The following is an 18,746-nucleotide window of genomic DNA, read 5'->3' as shown; positions in this document are numbered from 1 at the left end:
CGATAGGGTCTTCACCCTGGCTGGGCATGGAGACAAGTGAGGGGGAAGATGGTCCCAACTAGTCTCCATTTTTTTTCTTTTTTTTTTTTTTTTTTTTAAATAGCTATTTTTTTTAATTGCATTTTAGTGTAAATACGAGATATGAGGCCTTTACCTTAAATCTCATATTTACACTAAATTGCAAGTAAATAAAAAACCAAATTGTCAAAAAGACCACAGATATCATATCTGCGGTCCCGTCATGCTTTTTTTCTATTACAAGGGATGTTTACTTTCCTTGTAATAGGAATAAAAGTGACCATTTTTATTTTTGTTTTTAACAGTGTAAAAATAAAAGGTAAATTAAGAAGCGAACGTATACAAGAGCAGCGCCCTCATATGAGACCAGTGTTCAAACCACACATGTGAGGTATCGCCGCGATCGGTAGAGTGAGAGCAATAATGCTAGCCCTAGACCTCCAACTCAAAACTTGCAACCTGCAGAATTTTTTTAATTAAAAACATTGCCTATAGAGATTTTTAAGGGTAGAAGTTGGTCGCCACTCCACGAAGCGTGACAAGTTTTTTTCCCCAAAAAAGTGTGCTTGTAAGACGGCTGCACAAATACGATGTGACAGAAAGTATTGCAATGACCGCCATTTTATTCTCTAGGGTGTTAAAAAAAAAAAAGAAGAGTATAATGTTTGGGAATAAAGTAATTTTCCAGCAAAAATACCGGTTTTTAACTTGTAAACACATCTCAAAAAGAGGCTTGGTGCAAAGCACCAAACTTCTTGCCTGATGCTAATATTATAAGGCATGTGTCGGCAATGTAAAACTAGCATTACAAATAACATGCATCCTTCAAAATGAACATGTTGGTGAGAAAAAACAAAAACAAAAACAAAAAAAACATACAGACTTACCGAGTAAGGTATCACCATCTAGCAAGTGGTCATCTTCCAGGGTGTGGAAGTCCATCATCCCCCCAGCTCCATCCAGGAGTTCCTCGTCACTACTTGCGCTAGTAATACTGTTGTAACTGTTACGGTAGTAGCTTCTCTGAAACAGCTGCTCAGACTCCATTTAGATGCTTGACCACCTGTTTTTTGATGCAATCAATAATCATTAAAACTTCACAACGATTTAGTTCTAAACCTACAGTACATCTAAATGTAATTACTAATTTATAAGCAGATATTGTACACGGTCAAAATGCTTTTAACCACTTATTGAACACTGTTGAACAGCATCTTTGCCATCTGCAGTTAGCAAATGCTCAACATCCCCCCCTTTTTTTTTTAAGGAAGGCAGCACATGGTTAATCTGCAATAACCCAACGCAATCAGGTTTTACTATGGTCAGGTCAGTCAGGAGATTTCATATTGCTATGGGTTTCTGCTCATGGACATGTACTGTATGTACAGTGCATCCAGAAAGTATTCACAGCACTTAGCTTTTTCCACATGTTATGTTACAGCCTTATTCCAAAATGGATTCCATTCTTTTTCCTCAAAATTCTACAAACAATACCCCATAATGACAACGTGAAAGAAGCCTGTTTGAAATCTTTGCAAATTTATTAAAGATAAAAAAAAAAATTATAATAATAATCACATGTACATAAGTAGTTACAGCCTTTGCCATGACACCCAAAATTGAGCCCATGTGCATTCGGTTTCCACTGATCATCCTTGAGGCCGGGTTTACACTGGTGCGACAAACGCTCTGACATTGGGAGCTCATGTCGCATGATGTGTGAAAATCAATGTTTCCCTATGAGAGTCATTTTAACTGGTCCGACACAAGTCGGTCTGACTTTGAAAATGCTCCCCGTACTACTTTGGTCCGACTTTGATCCTACTTCAGCCCATTGAATATCATTGAAGTCGGATCATAGTCAGATCGCCGTCTTGCCTGATCCGACTTTGGCATGTGACTTATGCTCTGATGATCTTGAGGGGGGGGGGGGGGGGCAAATTTTAAATAAAAAAAACGGAATGGGTTCCCCCTCAAAGCGCATACCAGGCCCTTCGGTCCGATATGTATTTTAAGGGGAAACCCCTACCCAGAAAAAACGGTGTGGGGGTCCGCCCAAAATGCACACCAGACTCTTATCCAAGCACGCAACTCAGATGGTCAGGAAAGGAGGTGGGGAGGAGCAAGCCATGATAATGGCCTTTAATAAGGGGGCCCCAGATCCCGGCCCCTCCACCCTACGTGAGTATGGGGTACATCGTACCCCTACCCATTCACCTGGTGGAAAAAAAGTGTCAATAAAAAAATAAAAAATAAAATAAAAAAAACACTCGCTCGGAACCCATGCCGGTTTATTTTTTTAAAATTTGGCATGGAGTTCCCCCTCAAGATTCATACCAAACAGAGTGCCTGGTATTGGCAGGGATCCAAGTCGGATCCCCATTCATTGAATTCGGACACGTCTCTGACTTCAAGTCGCAGGGCAAAGTCAGATCCAAAAGTAGGACGAGTGTCATGTCGCTCCAGTGTGAACCTGGCCCGAGATGTTTCTACACCTTGTCTGGGGTCCACCTGTGGTATGTTCAATTGGTTGGACATGATTTGGAATGAAAACACATCTGCCTATACAAGTTAATAGTGCATGTCAGAGCACAAACCAAGCCATGAAGACCAATCGTCTGTAGACCTCCGAGACAGAATTGTATCGAGAAATAGATCCGGGGAAGAGTACAGAAAAATTTCTGCAGCATTAAAAGGTCCCAATGAGCACAGTGGCCTCCATCATCCATAAAATTATGAAGTTTGGAACCACCAGAAATATTCCTAGAGCGGCTGCCCAGTCAAACTGAGCGATCGGGGGAGAAGGGCCTTAGTCAGGGAAGTGACTAAGAACCCGATGGTCACTCTGACAGGGATCCAGCCTTTATCTGTGGAGAAAGGAGAACCTTCCAGAACAACCATCGCTGCAGCATTCCACCAATCAGGCCTGTATGGTAGAGTGGCCAGAAGGAAGTTAAGGCACATAAAAGCATGTCTGGAGTTTGCCAAAAGGCACCTTAAGTACTCTCAGACCACAAGAAACAACATTCTCCTGTCTGATGAAATAAAGATTGAACTCTTTGGTGTGAATGGCTAGCGTCATATCTGGAGGAAACCAGGCACCGCTCATCTCCTGGCCAATGCCACAAAGGAGGGGCTATGGGACAGCTCTGTGAATATTCTTGAGTGGACCAGCCAGAGTACCGGACTTGAACCCGATTGAACGTCTCTGGAGAGATCTGAAAATGGCTGTGCACTGACGCTCCCCATCTAACCTGATGGAGCTTGAGAAGTCTTGCAAAGAAGAATGGGAGAAACTGCCCAAAAATAGGTGTGCCAAGCTTGTAGCATCATACTCAAAGAGACTTGAGGCTGTAATTGGTGCCAAAGGTGCTTCAACAAAGTATTAAAGCGGTAGTAAACCCGCTATTTTTTTTTTTTTTTAACACCTGCAAAGCAAAAGGCATAATGAGCTAGTATGCACCGCATACTAGCTCATTATGAAATACTTACCTTAGAACGAGGCCCCGACATCTGGCACGATCCACGCCGAGGGAGCTGACATGTTCCCTCTGCGTTTCTTCCGTAAAGGTTTAGGAGATATTTTTTTTTACCTACAGGTAAGCCTTATTATAGGCTTTCCTGTAGGTAAAAGTTTAAAAAAAAAGAGTATACAACCACTTTAAGCAAAGGCTGTATATACTTATGTACAGTATTTTACAACAGTGAGTACACCCCTCACATTTTTGTAAATATTTTCTCTGTTCATGGGACAACACTGAAAGTAGTGAGTATACAGCTTGTATAACAGTGTAAATTTGCTGTCCCCTCAAAATAACTCAATACACAGCCATTAATGTCTAAACCACTGGCAACAAAAGTGAGTACACCCCTAAGTGAAAATGTCCAAACTGGGCCCAATTAGCCATTTTCCCTCCCTGGAGTCATGTGACTCATTAGCATTACAAGGTCTCAGGTGTAAAGGAGGAGCAGGTGTGTTAAATTTGGCGTTATCGCTCTGACTCTCTCATACTGGTCACTGGAAGTTCAACATGGCACCTCATGGCAAAGAACTCTCTGAGGATATGAAAAAATGAATTATTGCTCTACATTGGCTATAAGTAGATTGCCAAGAACTTGAAACTGAGCTGCAAACGCGGTGGCCAAGATACAGAGGTTTAACAGGACAGGTTTCACTCAGAACAGGCCTCACCATGGTCGACCAAAGAAGTTGAGTGCACATGCTCAAAGTCATATCCAGATGTTGTCTTTGGGAAATAGACATACGAGTGCTGTCAGCATTGCTGCAGAGGTTGAAGGTGGAGGGTCAGCCTGTCAGTGCTCAGACCATATGCCGCACACTGCATCAAATTGGTCTATATAGCGGTTTTATCAGTAGCAAGCCTCTTCTAAAGATGATGCACAAGAAAACATGCAAACAGTTTGCTGAAGACAAGCAGACTAAGGACATGGATTACTGCAACCATGTCCTGTGGTCTGATGAGACCAAGATCAACTTATTTGGTTCAGAAGGTGTCAAGCCTGCATGGCAGCAACCAGATGAGGAGTACAAAGACAAAATATGTCTTGCCTACAGTCCAGCATGGTGGTGGGAGTGTCATGGTCTGGGGCTGCATGAGAGCTGCCAGCACTGGGGAGCTACAGTTCATTGAGGGAACCATAAATGCCAACATGTACTGTGACATACTGAAACAGAGCATGATCTCCTCCCTTCGGAGACTGGGCTGCAGGGCAGTATTTCAACATAACGATCCCAAATAGAGGTCGACCGATATATCGGCTGGCCGATATATCGGCCGATATTTGCCGTTTTTTAAATAATCGGCATCGGCCGATTGTGTTGATAAAAAGCCGATTCTACAGCGGGACTTTGAAATGACTTCTGTAAGAAGTCAGTGTGAGTTGCCTGAGTCGTCATAGCAACACTTTCCTCCTCTCTGGGCAGACTGCCAAGAAAAGAACTAAATGATACAATGTTTACACTTCTGAATGAATGAAGTCATCTCAGTGTGTAGAAGTTCTCAGTTTAACCATTTAAAGACTAAATCTTTTCTGACACTTGTTGCTTACAAGTAAAAATCCTGTATTTTCTGCCAGAAAATCACTTAGACCCCCCAAAAATGATATATATTTTTTTAGCAGAGATCCTAGGGAATAAAATAGCGGTTGTTGCAATATTTTATGTCACACGGCATTTGCACAGAGGTCTTTCAAATGCATTTTTTGGGGAAAAAAATACACCATTTAAAAAATAAAAATAAAATAAAAACAGTAAAGTTAGCCCATTTTTTTTTTTTTTTTGTCCAAAAGTTTTGACTACCCGTTTTTATTTAATATATATGTTTTTTTTTTTTTTTATCTAGATCATACATACAAGTAAACTGATTGGAGGTTTGTTTTGTTTAATAAATGTTTAAAGCGGGAGTCCGCCGGGACTCCGCGTTTTTTTTTTTTTTAAAGCCAGCAGCTACAAATACTGCAGCTGCTGATTTTTAAAATAGTGACACTTACCTGTCCAGCGCGCCCGCGATGTCGGCACCCGAAGCCGATCTCTAGATCGACACTCGAGTGCTGCCGCCGCCATCTTGGGTATGGGAATCAGGAAATGGAGCCTTTCGGCTTAATTTCCCGGTTCCCTACTGCGCATGCGCGAGCCGCGCTGCGCAATGAGGACGGTCCCCGCTGCCTCTGGGATCTGTGTGTTTCCCAGCAGGCAGTGGGGCACTTGCGGAAAGGGGCGTAATGTACGCCCCTTTCCGCAGAGAGCTAGCCCGGAAGTGGGTGCAGTTACCTGGATTATCCAGGTAACTGCACCCCCCTCCCCCCTGAAAGGTGCCAATTGTGGCGCCGGAGGGGGGGAGGAATCCGATGAGCGGAAGGTCCATTTTAGGGTGGACCTCCGCTTTAAGTGTAAGAAATTTTCTGTATCACTTATGAAGGCTGCTTTCACACTGGAGCGGGCAGACGTTGATGGTAAAACGCAAGTTTTAGCGGCTCTTTACCATCATTTTAGCGGTGCTATTTGGCTGCTAGTGGGGCACATATAACCCAGCTAGCGGCCAAGGAAGAGGTTAAATGCGCCCATGAAGCACCGCTGCCAAATCGCATTGCATGCGCTTCGGCAGTGGTGCCCATTCATATCAATGGGCAGGAGTGGTGGAGGAGCGGTATACACCAGTCCAAACGTGCTGCTTGCAGGACTTTTTTTTTTAAGATCCTGCCAGCGCATCGCCTCAGTGTGAAATCACTCTGTCTTTCACACAGACTGCAGGGGAGCCATTTTGCAGGCACTTTACAGGCGCTATTTTTAGCCCAAAAGCGCCTTAAAAAACGCCCCAGTGGGAAAGGTGTGTTAGATCAAGGGGGATTAAAAATAAATAAATAAAATAAAATCGGCCTAACATATCGGCCCAAAAAAAATCGGCATCATATATCGGCTATCGGCCGCCATGATTTCTAAATATCGGCATCGGCATCGGCCAGAGAAAAACCCATATCGGTCGACCTCTAATCCCAAACACACCTTCAAGACAACCACTGCCTTGCTAAAGAAGCTGAGGATAAAAGGTGATGGACTGGCCAAGCATGTCTCCAGACCCAAATCGAGCATCTGTGGGGCATCCTCCAACGGAAGGTGGAGGAGCGCAGGGTCTCTAATATCCTCCAGCTCTGTGATGTCGTCATGGAGGAGTGGAAGAGGACACCAGTGGCAATCTGTGAAGCTCTGGTGAAGTCCATACCCAAGAGGGTTAAAGGCAGTGCTGTCAAGTAATGGTGGCCACACTAAATATTGACACGTTGGGCCTAATTTGGACATTTTCACTTAGGGGTGTACTCACTTTTGTTGCCAGCGGTTTAGACATTAATGGCTGTGTGTGAAGTTATTTTCAAGGGACAGTAAATTTACACTGCTATACAAGCTGTACATTCACTACTTTACATTGTAGCAAAGCAATTTATTCAGTGTTGTCACATGAAAAGATATAATAAAATATTTACTAAAATGTGAGGGATGTACTGACTTGTGAGATACTGTACATGTGATTTTATTTGTTTTTAATACATTTGCAAAGATTTCAAACTGAAGAAAATAAAGAATTGAATCCATTTTGGAATAAGGCTAACATAACAAAATGTGGAAAAAGTGAAGCGCTGTGAATGCTTTCCGGATACACTGTATGCAGTGAAGATTGGCATTAGTGTAGAACCGATGCTAATATTTATTTTAATCCAGCCGTTCAGCCAAATTGGGCAATGATGAATTGTTTGCGGAGGTAAACACGCCTGGTGGCTTACCATACTTTACTGGCATAGCAAATAGAACACGTTAGAAAACATACGAAAGTGCGATTGTTTTGCAATGAGACAGAAAAGTTTAAGCTACGTTCAACCTCTTTCTGGTGAATTTATCCCACAATTAAGTTATTGATTATTAATTATCCAAAAAAATAATTGAATTAATATTAGTTGATCCGGGCATCAAATTCATTTTTTTCTACGTTCAACTTCTCTTATCCCCTCTGCATTCACATAAACACAATTGTTTAAAAGTTACAGGTCTATTTAGAATGCAGTGAACATACTGTTCATCAAACCTTGAAAACAACCCATTCCGTTTAAAATAGAAATATAAAAAAAAACAAATAGATTTTTATAAGTGATTACATTATCGCTGTTCTCAGCTGCATAAGCCACTGGTCATACCAATGCAACTTATCATACGATTTGATGGTTTCAAATCGCATGACAAGTCGTACAAGTCGAAATTGGTTCCCGCACTACTTTTTGCAAGTTAAGGTGCAACTTGCATAAATATCTGTGCATGAAGTTGCACAATCTCAATGTCACAATCAGCGTAACTGGGGTGTAAAAGAGCTGGGGGAGGAGAAACAACTGCACACTAAGCTTCCCAGTGAATGGCTGTGGCGGGGGAGTGTCAGGACAAGTCTGATCATTGGAGAGGAGCAGGCAGAGTTCCCAGCACAGCTAGTAATTCAACCATGGTGTGTTCTCCTGCTTAGTGTGGTCAGCTATTAATAGGAAAGCAGAGGGACCGACAGAAACACCAGGGATTTCATATAACGGAGGCAATACAAAGAGAATATTTTTTCATACAAAGTACGTGGTATAGCAGGCACATATCAGGAAATTGAAATGTTGGGTTTGCATACTTTAAACATTCTCTGTTGGAGTATCGATCAATTTCATTTAAAACACATTGATTTGGAAGTTTCCCCACTAGGGAGTGCTTGGAGAAAACAACATTCAGTGCTCTTTCACACAGGTGGACTCCAGCACCGGATCTGTCTGCTCAGCGAGGGATCTCTCTGCTGACCCCTGCTAAGCAGGCAGATCCATATCTGCTCAGCTTATGCACAGCAGACACAGACACATCCTGCTTTCCTCTATGGGAGGTCCGATATCCATTTACGTCCAACTGTCATCCGATCTGATCCACCAGATGGATGGGAAACTGATCCCCCATCCGTCTGTTTTTGGTGGATAGGATCAGATGGGATGTCGGCGGGTGTATACTGAGGGCAATGGATGGTCTGATCGGGTCAACCTGAAAAACTGGCAGGCAGACCCGATTGGTCCAAGAAAGAGACAACTTCTCCTGCGCTCTGGTGTCTCGGTCTTCGAAGTGTGATACCGACAGTTTAAGATGGTGGTGTCAAAAAGGTCTTGCAGCCCTCCTTAGAACATTGGGTGTTCAAATACTAGAGAAAAACAAAAAAGGAAGGCGCACTGACCTAGTGCATTAACATAAATAGAGCTTTATTGAAAACAGAACAAATAGCAAAATGGCTACTCACAAACGAGTATTGTTAAAAGGCAAAATCAATACAATTGGATCCATCGCACCGAACATCGACACATCCAGATCTGATGTCAGATGAATTGACAAATACCTCAACAAAAACGGCCGTTTTCTGCCTTTTATCAATACTTGTTTGTGAGTAGCCATTTTGCTATTTGTTCTGTTTTCAATAAAGCTCTATTTATGGTAATGCACTAGGTCAGTGCGCCTTCCTTTTTTGTTTGTGTTTTGGACCCGATTGGTCCACCTGTGTGAAAGGAGCCGCACTGCTTTATAAAACGGGCTGTAGGCCTGATTCACACTTATTAGAGCTGGGCGATTTACTAAAAAAATAAAAAAAAAAAAAAAAAAAAAAAAACCTCGATTGACGATTCAAAAAAAATTTTTTTGATGGACACCGCGCCGGTCCTGAGGAGCTGCGGGCAGAAGTTTTTGGGTGAGGCCTCGGCTTCGGCCTAGTCCGCGGCATCCAGCCTCAGGACCAGCGCGCTGTCAGCGCCGGTCCTGGGGTGCTGCAGGCAGGAGTTTTTAGGCGAGGTCGCAGCTTCGGCCTAGTCTGCGGCATCTGGCCTCGTGGACTAGGACGAAATCGCGGGCCTTGCCTAAAAACTCCTGCCCACAGCTCCTCAGGACCGGCGTGGTGTCAGAGCCGGTCCTGGTGAAAAAAAATAATAAATTTGCTGAAAATTTGAATCGATTTGACTACTCAACTCGATTCAAATCGATTTTTTTCCCCAGCCCTAACACCTATGCATTTTTAGTGCTTTTTGCAGATTTGCGCTATAGAATATGTTCCATAGGAAACCATGTGGTGCAAACCTGCAAAATGCAAAAAGCCCTAAAAATGCATAGGTGTGAATAAGGCCTTATGACTGCACTATATAAACCAGCTATTTATTTGCAGCAGCTCTTCAATTTTGCGTGATCTTTGTGACAGGTGTGCTTTAGGAATACAAATCTGCCAATAAAAAAAGTCATATTAAAATATAAATAAAAAAAAAAAAAAAAAAGCACAATCTGCTTCTACTAATAGGCACACTTCAGAGAAGGAAGATTTTTTCTATTCTTATAGGTAACTGCCGACATGGGGTAAACATGTTCTAATAGTATCCAAGGCATTTTTGTTGTGCACATGATTGTTCTGAATGACACATAGGGGCCTTTTTATAAAAAATAAATAAATAATTTATGCAGCAAAGAGCTGCGTGATAGTAGTGCACTATCCTATACACACCCACCTCTCCTGCACCGCTACCTCTCCTCCCCTCTTCAAAACAGTATCTACGCCACTTTGGGAACGCTCTACATTTTACAACAATTTTTAAATCAAAAGAATATTTTGGCACATGCTATTGGACAATAATAGAAACCACCCCAAACCACTCTGCAGCTGGCAGAACACCACATAGAACTTGGCATTGTTGAGTTGGTGCATGGAAAATGTATTGATATTAATCAGAATCCCCCCCCCCACTGTCCTCCAACTCCTGAAAACGCAAGACGGGGAAGTTTCTCTTAGCTAGACGGCTCTGTTATTTCAAACTGGTGTGCCCTCTGGTGTGTTGAGGACAGTGTAGGAGGCCATACAGTTAACAAGGCAGCAACTATCAACCATCATCCCTAAGCTAAAGTGTAACGTTCAGACAAGACAAGCGAAGCTTAACATGGAAGCAGCAAGCACAACTGCTAAAATTGCAGGAGACAAGTATCAAACATTCAGATTCTTGCGCAGGCCAATGTTGACTGTTCTTCAGAGTTTCTGCACTGACAGTTTTAAATCCGTTTCCAGCAGCAGTGATTCACTATCATTGTGGAAGGGTAAGTAGAGGAGATCACTGCTGCATCACACTGACCCCACTAACAGAACACTGAGGTCACCTAAAGTAACCATTACAGGCTGCAAAAAATAAAAAATAAAGTATATTTAAAAAAAAAAAAAAGTAAAAAATAAAAACTTACATTTGTAAGCGAATTTTGAAATTTGTCTGGACTTTACTTTTAGCAATAACCAAAACTCTAGAGATCACAATATTAGAAAAAAAAAAGTAATAAAAGAATACTGAAAGTTAAGCATACCCCAATAATAACAATACATACCCGAGAGGTAATAAGTAATCCCAGCAAAGGATTCAGCTTTCTTCCAAGACTCAATGGCAGAGCAGAAATCCATGTAAATGAGGGGTTCCCAGTACAGCTGGAATCCAGTCTTATGATACGCACAGAACACGTGCTTCAGATCATATGAATTAGCAATGCTTTACAGATGAAAACATCCATTTATACAGCAGCCACCATTAGACACAATAGGAAACTAAAGACGGAAAAAATATCAGCTTCCAGGAAACGGACGCCCATGAAAAAGATAAAATGTATTACATTTCACGGGTCCTTTGTACAGGTCTGGTATAATATTAATCACTCCAAAATACAGCATGACTTAAAAAGGAAGGTGCAAAAGTAAAGCTGATTTATTCATAACGGAATGAACCTAACACATCTGTATTAAACATAAAAAGACATTAAAGCCAACATTTCATTCCTGACATGTGCCTGCTGTACCATGTACTTGTATGAAAAAGTATTCAGCTTTCTTTAAATTGCTTCCTTTGTGTGAAAAAATCCTGGGGCTCCTGCCAGAATAATAAAAAAAAAAAAATGACCACACTAGGCATCAGAGGACAGCGTGGCCAGTGTTCTGGCTGTGCTGGAAGTTAATCCAATGATCAGCCTTGTGATAACTCCCCCCCCCCCCCCGCCATGCATAGGAAATCACTGGGTAGATCAGTGTCATCGTTTCTCCTCCCTCCCGCAGCTCATCATGCTGCTGAGAACAGAATGAATGTGATCACGTATTCACTTGACCTCTGGAAGATTTACCCCCCTTCAAGGCCAGGCCATTTTTTTGTTACATGACACTGCATTACTTTAACTGACAATTGCACAGTGTCCTATTATCACAAAAATAGAGCTTTCTTTTGGCTCTATTTGATCACCGCTGAGTTTTTATCTTTTGTGTCTTAAACTAAAAAAAAAAGGGAAAAAGTTTGAAAAAATAAAAAATGTAACTTTCTGTTATAAAACATATCCCATAAAAATTAAAACAACCAACATTTCTTCATACATTAAGGCCAATATGTATTCTGCTACATATTTTTGGTAGAAAAAAAAAAAAAAAAAAAAAAACACATCGCAATAAGCGTATATTGATTGGTTTGCACTAAAGTTCTAATGTCTACAAACTAAGGTACATATACTGGAATATTTATTTTTTATGTTGCAGCAAACAATCTGACAAAAACTGACTTGACCCATAGTGGGACCAGCGACACTAAGGGTCCTTTCACACGGGGCGGATCAGTTCTGATCCGCCCCGTGGATGTCCGTTTGCTCAGCGGGGATCACTCCGCCGATCCCCGCTGAGCAGGGAGATGACAGCTCCGTCTCTGCACACCGCGCAGGGACGGACCTGTCACAGCGCCGCTCTCCCCTATGGGAGATCGGATGACGACGGACCGCAGTGCCCGTCGTCACCCGATCCGATCCGCAGACGGATGGAAAAATAGCTTTTTCCTCCGTTACACTTTTTCGGATCGGAGCGGGTCGGATGTCAGCGGACATGTCACCGCTGACATCCGACGCTCCATAGAGCTCTATGGAGCACCCGTTCAGGTCCGCCTGAAAAACTGACAGGCGGGCCTGAACGGGACGTTAGTGTGAAAGAGGCCTAATACTGTGATCAGAGCTAAAAATATGCTCCGTCACTGTACTAATAACATTGCCTGGAAAAGGAGTAAACATCTAGGTCAGGGATGTGCAATTAGAGGACCTCCAGCTGTTGCAGAACTACAAGTCCCATGAGGCATAGAAAGATTCTGACAGCTACAAACATGACACCCAGAGGCAGAGCATGATGGGACTTGTAGTTTTGCAACAGCTGGAGGTCCGCTAATTGCATATCACTGATCTAGGTGATCAAAGGGTTAAAAGTGTGCCTAACCAGTGTTTTTGTGTTTAATATGTGGTGCTTTTACTAAGAAATGTGCTGGATTTTTTCCCTGCTTTGCAGAGAAACAAAACCCAGCACATCCCTGCTGATAGACAGAACAGAGCTCTGTTCTGTGTTTCTCCTTGCTGATCAGCGGGTGACAGCGGACATCCATTGGTCAGCACCTGTTGATCAGCTTGTGCTGTGACGAATAACAGCACAAGCGGGGCGCCCCCTACCTTGAACCGCAGAATCACATATATACACACACTGTTGCAATATTTGTACTGTGCATGGTCGGCAAGTGGTTCTAAAAAATAAATACAATTTAAAAAAAATAAATAAATAAATACATTTAAAAAATAAAAAAAAAGGAAAAAAACTTTTTTTTTATTTATATGTAAACACAAAAGGATACTTTAAAAACTGTCCAAGTTTTACCTCTGCAATACAAAAGTTCGATGTGAGGCCCATTGGTGACACGACAGATGCAGCGACAGTACTCTAGTTCTGTCCTGACTTGTGCCAGCATATCCTCAGATAATGATTCCACTGCTTCTGTGATTCATCGTCTCACGTTCCTCAGGTTCTGTGGCATGGGGGGTACATACACTAGGGCCTTGGTGTACGCCCACAGAAAAAAAGGCACAAGGTGTTAGGTCTGGCGATAGCAAAGGCCAGAGCATCATTGGTGAATTGTTCTTTGTTGCACGGACAATCCAATGTTCTGCTAGGGCAGGGGTCTCCAAACTTACTAAAAAAAAAAAAAAAAAGGGGCCAGTTTACTGACTTTAGGGGGCCGTACTGTGCCCAGTGGGAGTAAACAATGCCCGATCATTGGTATTAGGTGGAAAAATTGTTGGTGTCAGTCACAAGAATAGTGCCCCATTCTTGGTGTCAGGGGAAGGAATAGTGCCCCATTCTTGGTGTCAGGGGAAGGAATAGTGCCCCATTCTTGGTGTCAGGGGAAGGAATAGTGCCCCATTCTTGGTGTCAGGGGAAGGAATAGTGCCCCATTCTTGGTGTCAGGGGAAGGAATAGTGCCCCATTCTTGGTGTCAGGGGAAGGAATAGTGCCCCATTCTTGGTGTCAGGGGAAGGAATAATTCCTTAAGGGCCAAATAAAGGAAAGCAGAGGGCCGCAATTTGGAGACCACTGTGTTAGAGTATCATTCAGGTATCAGTAAACATCCAAGTGGAAATGGGGAGGAGCGTCATCAAAACTTGCAGCGAAATTGACAACAGTGAAAAACAGCAATAATCTGTTTTGTCACAAACGGGGCTCACATTGAACATTTGAAGGTAAAACTTGGAAACGGGTCTTTCCTTGGTAATACAGTCATGTTAGGTTCATTCAGTTATGAATAAATCAGTTTTATGTTTACACCGTCCCATTTGGCTCACACTGTATATATTCATTATCTGTGAAAAGGGCCATCTGTAACACGGGGGCAAAAGGGGCAGCTGCCCCAGGTCCAGTTATTGTTGTGCTGCCCCTTGAGCACGCACCAGTGCTGCCATATATCCAACATTCTTTTCTCCTACCCATCGCAGTGGCACCGCTGCAGTCATGGCTCTTACTCGCCACTGCCAACTTTAGTGGTTGGTTGCAAGGACCACCCAGCGTCTAGCAACCAGCCATGTGTTTAGTCTGATCCCGCTCCCTAGCACTGGGAGAGAATGGAACTTTCTCCTCAAGTTCTGGTTGCTGGCACACCTCCCGGCCCCCTCCTACAGCTGTTAGTATTAATGGTTGGTTGCCAGTACTGCCCAGCATCTAGCAACCAACAAGGTTTGCCTGAGCCCCCCCCCCCCCCAGTGTTCAGTGGAGAACGGAACTTCCTTCTGAAGACCTGGCTGCTGCCAGTGCCCTGTCTGCCTGCTTTACCTGTAGATGTGAACTCAAGGAAGGTAAGGAGCTTCTGGACATTGACTTAATGTTAGAGGAGGTGCAGATCTTGGGTGAAAAATGTTGTGTGATACTGCGCCACGGAATATATAAAAGTGAAATAAATGGTGAGTAAAATGTATCGATAGAAAATGGAAAAGCTGCCTCTACAAATTGCTACCACCCAAAGGTGGAGCAAGAAGAATGAATGGAATGGTGTAGGAATGGCGCTAAGCCTCTGGTGGATAAAAGTATATAGTTAATAAAATAATAAAACCCATTAGCTATGACAAAAGTTCCCCCGACAGGATTCTGCTATACAGAAATAGCGTGTAAATCAAAGTGGTAAAAATAAAAAAATCAGTGAATACCAAAACTTCAAATATTTGAGTTAGACCCTCTGTCTAGTGGGTGAAAATTATGGCTAGGAAAAAATGTGATTGTTCATGTGCTTAAAGGCACCCAAAACCAACAAAAAAATGGGAAAAAGATGAAACAAGGAAAATAAAAAATTAATTTAAATATAATTAATTACACATTAAAGTTTGTTAGACCCTCTGCCTGTGAAATCTATAGTGTTAACAGGCCTGTTATTGACCTGTGAAAAAATAGGATTTTCCTCCGTCTGCAGAATCGGACAATTGCGGAGGCGGACGATATCGGGTGTCTGCAGATGTTCATCCGCAGACACCCGCTATCCCACGCATGTATGTCTGTATTTCATCCGCTAACGGATGGATGAAATACGGACATAATGTCCAGATGTGTGAAAGGGGCCTCATGTGTAATTTAATTTAATGTGTATTTTTATTTTCCTTGCTTCATCTTTTTCCCCTTATTTGTTGGTTTTGGGTGCCTTTAAGCACATTAACAATCACATTTTTTTTCTAGCCATAATTTTCACCCACTAGACAGAGGGTCTAACACAAACATTTGAAGCTTTGGTATTCACTGATTTTTTTTATCTTTACCACTTTGATCTACACGCTATTTCTGTATAGCAGAATCCTGTCAGGGAACTCTTGTCATAGCCATTGGGTTTTATTATTTATCACTAATTTATTATTATTTTATTAACTTTATACTTTTTTCCACCCGAGGTTTAGTGCCATTCCTACACCATTCCACACAGATACTGGGCGATTGAATTAAGAAGGAGGTTGACTCTAGGACCCTGATGAAGGGGGGAAATGTGTGGATCCTGGTGTAAGAGGTGGTGGATCTGTGGACCCAGATGTAAGTGTGGGCAAACTCTGGGGACCCCGATGTGAGGAAGGTGCCTCTGATGATCTTAAAATAAAAAACAATCGTTTACAAACATATCATACTTACTTCCACTGTGCAGCTTGTTTTGAACTGAGTAGCCCCGATCATCCTCTTCTGGGGTCCCTAGGCGGCTCCTCCTGCATCAAATAACCCCCTAGGAGAAGCGTTCTCCCGAAGGGGTTACCTTGCAGACGCGCTCCCGACTCCAGCATTTGCGTCCACAGACACGAATGCCAGACTCCTTGCCCCCCGCCTCATTGGATTTGATTAACAGCAGTGGGAACCAATGGTTGCACTGCTCTCAATCTATCAAATCAAGAGCCGGGACCACAGAGGAGAAGAAGGGGCTTACGTGAGTAAAAACTGGGCGGTAATGGGGGTAGTGACTGCCAGGTCTTTTTTCGCCTTAATGCAAAGGATGCATCAAGGTGAAAAAAAAAACCTTTAATATAAGGAGGGGATATCTCTAGGGACCCAGAAATAGAAATAAAATTGCTGCCCGTTATCAAGAACCATGTTATCATGACACTTTAGAGCAGCTGAAAAAATAAAAAATAAAAAAAAAACGTATTCATCAAGCTGTTATAGGTCTCATTGCTCCCATTTCACATTGCGTTGCTATATAACAAAATTAATAAATGTCAATATCTTCACACAAATGGAGGGAAGGTTATTTTAAATAGCTAAAAACACTTTCAAAATGTCCCGATTTTATTTTATTTTTTTTAAAGTCACACAACTTCATACATTACTAGAAAAAAAAAATGATTTCTAGAAATTCTAGACATTAGGGAAAGCTATTTTGTGGGGATTTTTGCCGATGTAACTTTGCAGATACAATTATGAGGGTATTTTAAGGCTGCATTTGCACTGGTTTCCCATTTTTGGTTTGATCTGGAAAATAAATAAAAAAATGTAAAGTGGTTGTTAAACCAAAAAGTATAAATCACTGGCAGCCCTCTATTATAGGCAGGTATAGCACACTGTATATGTCTTTTATAAAAACGAGGCATTTAAATACCTTTTTAGAGCTATCTTTAGGCCAGTCACGTGACTTGCAGCCACTATACAACTCTGATACATGGCTACTGCAGGAGGGTCCTAACTCTCCCTCTGATGTCAGCCGGGGAGGTCACATGGCTGCTCAGCCCCTCCCACAGCAGCCCTGGAAACTGGCCACAAGTCACATGACTAGCCTGAAAATTGCTCTAAAAAAGGTATTTACAAGCCTCGTTTTAATAAAAGACTTATAAAGTGTGCTTCCTGTGTTCCTGCTGATTACAGAAGAGCTGCTGGTGGGATAGTGATATGCAGGATACAGCGGAAGAATTCCATCACTACAGATTGATAGGCTGCAAAGTCTCCCGGTGTCCCAGCGATTTCTCCGCCTAACAGCGAGGAAACGCAATACTACGGCAGGGATTGGCCAGGTTATCTGTCCATCTTCCCCGCAACGCCAGTGACAGCAGACATTGTTTGGTTACTTTCGGAGATTATCGGCAGACTTTGCGGGTATCCGGAGCCATTGGAGGATAGGGATGATCCACAAGTGAGTTCCCAGGTTGCCGTGGAGGAAAAGTACATACACAGAGGATCTGTCCACCTCCGGAGAGGGTATCTCCATACACGTTGCTGACTATGCTTGTGAGGGGGTCCACTGGCTCCGGTAAGGACCCACACGTATTAAAAATACCAAGAAAAGGTGTTTTTCAAGATTTGGGATAAAAACATTTGATCCGATAAATGGATTGAGATTTTTATTGACTATTTTCTCACAATTGTTTTCAATTTTTGGCTTTTTTCACATTCAATAAGATTTTTGTTATCACCATTGGACTGGTATAGGATTAATTTATTTTCTGTCCGGTTGTGCAGTTCATGGACTGTTTACAAATATATATCAGAGTTTATACAGTTGATTGATTACCCATATGGTCTATGTAGGTTCATGTATCACTAGAATTAAGGTTATTTGGGAGTGTTCACAAATATTTAGCGCAGCAATATTTTTAATTTTAAAGTGTGCTTTGCCTGCCTATAATAATAGAGGGTCTGGCAGTGACCATTTATATATTTTTAAAGCGGGGTTCCACCCTAAAGTGGAACCTCCGCTGATCGGAACCCGCCCCCCCTCCGGTGTCACAATTGGCACCTTTCAGGGGGGTGGAGATACCTGTCAAAGACAGGTATTTACACCCACTTCTGGGCATAGACTCCCGTGGGAGTCTACGCCATTTCCTGTCCTGCTGCGCTGTCTGCTGGGACACACACATGTTTTAGAGACAGCGCGGACAATTCCTATTGCGCTGCGCGACTCGCGCATGCGCAGTAGGGAACCGATTCGCTTCACTTCCTGATTCCCTCATCTAGAATGGTGGCGGCGGCAGCAGCCAAGGGCCGAGCGATCGATCGGCCTCGGCATCGCTGGAACCCGGGACAGGTGAGTGTCCATTTATTAAAAGTCAGCAGCTCTAGTATTTATAGCTGCTGGCTTTTAATATTTTTTTTGTAGGTGGAATCCCTCTTTAACTTCTACTAATGGCGGCGGGGGGGGGGGGGGGGGGAGGGGGGACACAGAACATGGTGCTGACAGGCAGGGAGGAGGGGGAGAGAGGAGAGCTGTGGATGACGAAGGGACATACACTGAGCTCAGCAGCCCTGATTGACGTGGTCAATGCAGAGGGGGGACACAGGAAGTAGCAGTTTTTTGTTTTTCAGATTACACAGCACAAGAAATGTGCCGTTTAAGCTGCTAGGGGCCCCTTGCAC

At 42.8% G+C, this 18,746-nt stretch overlaps 1 protein-coding gene across 3 annotated transcripts in view; it reads right to left on the bottom strand.

The window, feature by feature from the left end:
* CLCN3 (chloride voltage-gated channel 3) overlaps window positions 1–18,746 on the bottom strand; it is a 139,454-nt gene that overhangs the window by 106,741 nt on the left and 13,967 nt on the right. For all 3 annotated transcript variants that reach the window (XM_077477195.1, XM_077477194.1, XM_077477198.1), the window contains exon 2: window positions 906–1,081. In XM_077477195.1, coding sequence (XP_077333321.1) covers window positions 906–1,065 — 160 coding nt within the window. In that variant the 5' untranslated portion in view covers window positions 1,066–1,081. The remainder of the gene's footprint in view (window positions 1–905; window positions 1,082–18,746) is intronic.

Source organism: Lithobates pipiens, unplaced genomic scaffold (assembly GCF_037356315.1).
Source record: "Lithobates pipiens isolate NorthernLeopardFrog02 unplaced genomic scaffold, aLitPip1_a1.2 Scaffold_13, whole genome shotgun sequence".
NCBI lineage: Eukaryota > Metazoa > Chordata > Amphibia > Anura > Ranidae > Lithobates > Lithobates pipiens.
This window is presented reverse-complemented; position numbering and strand designations above follow the sequence as displayed.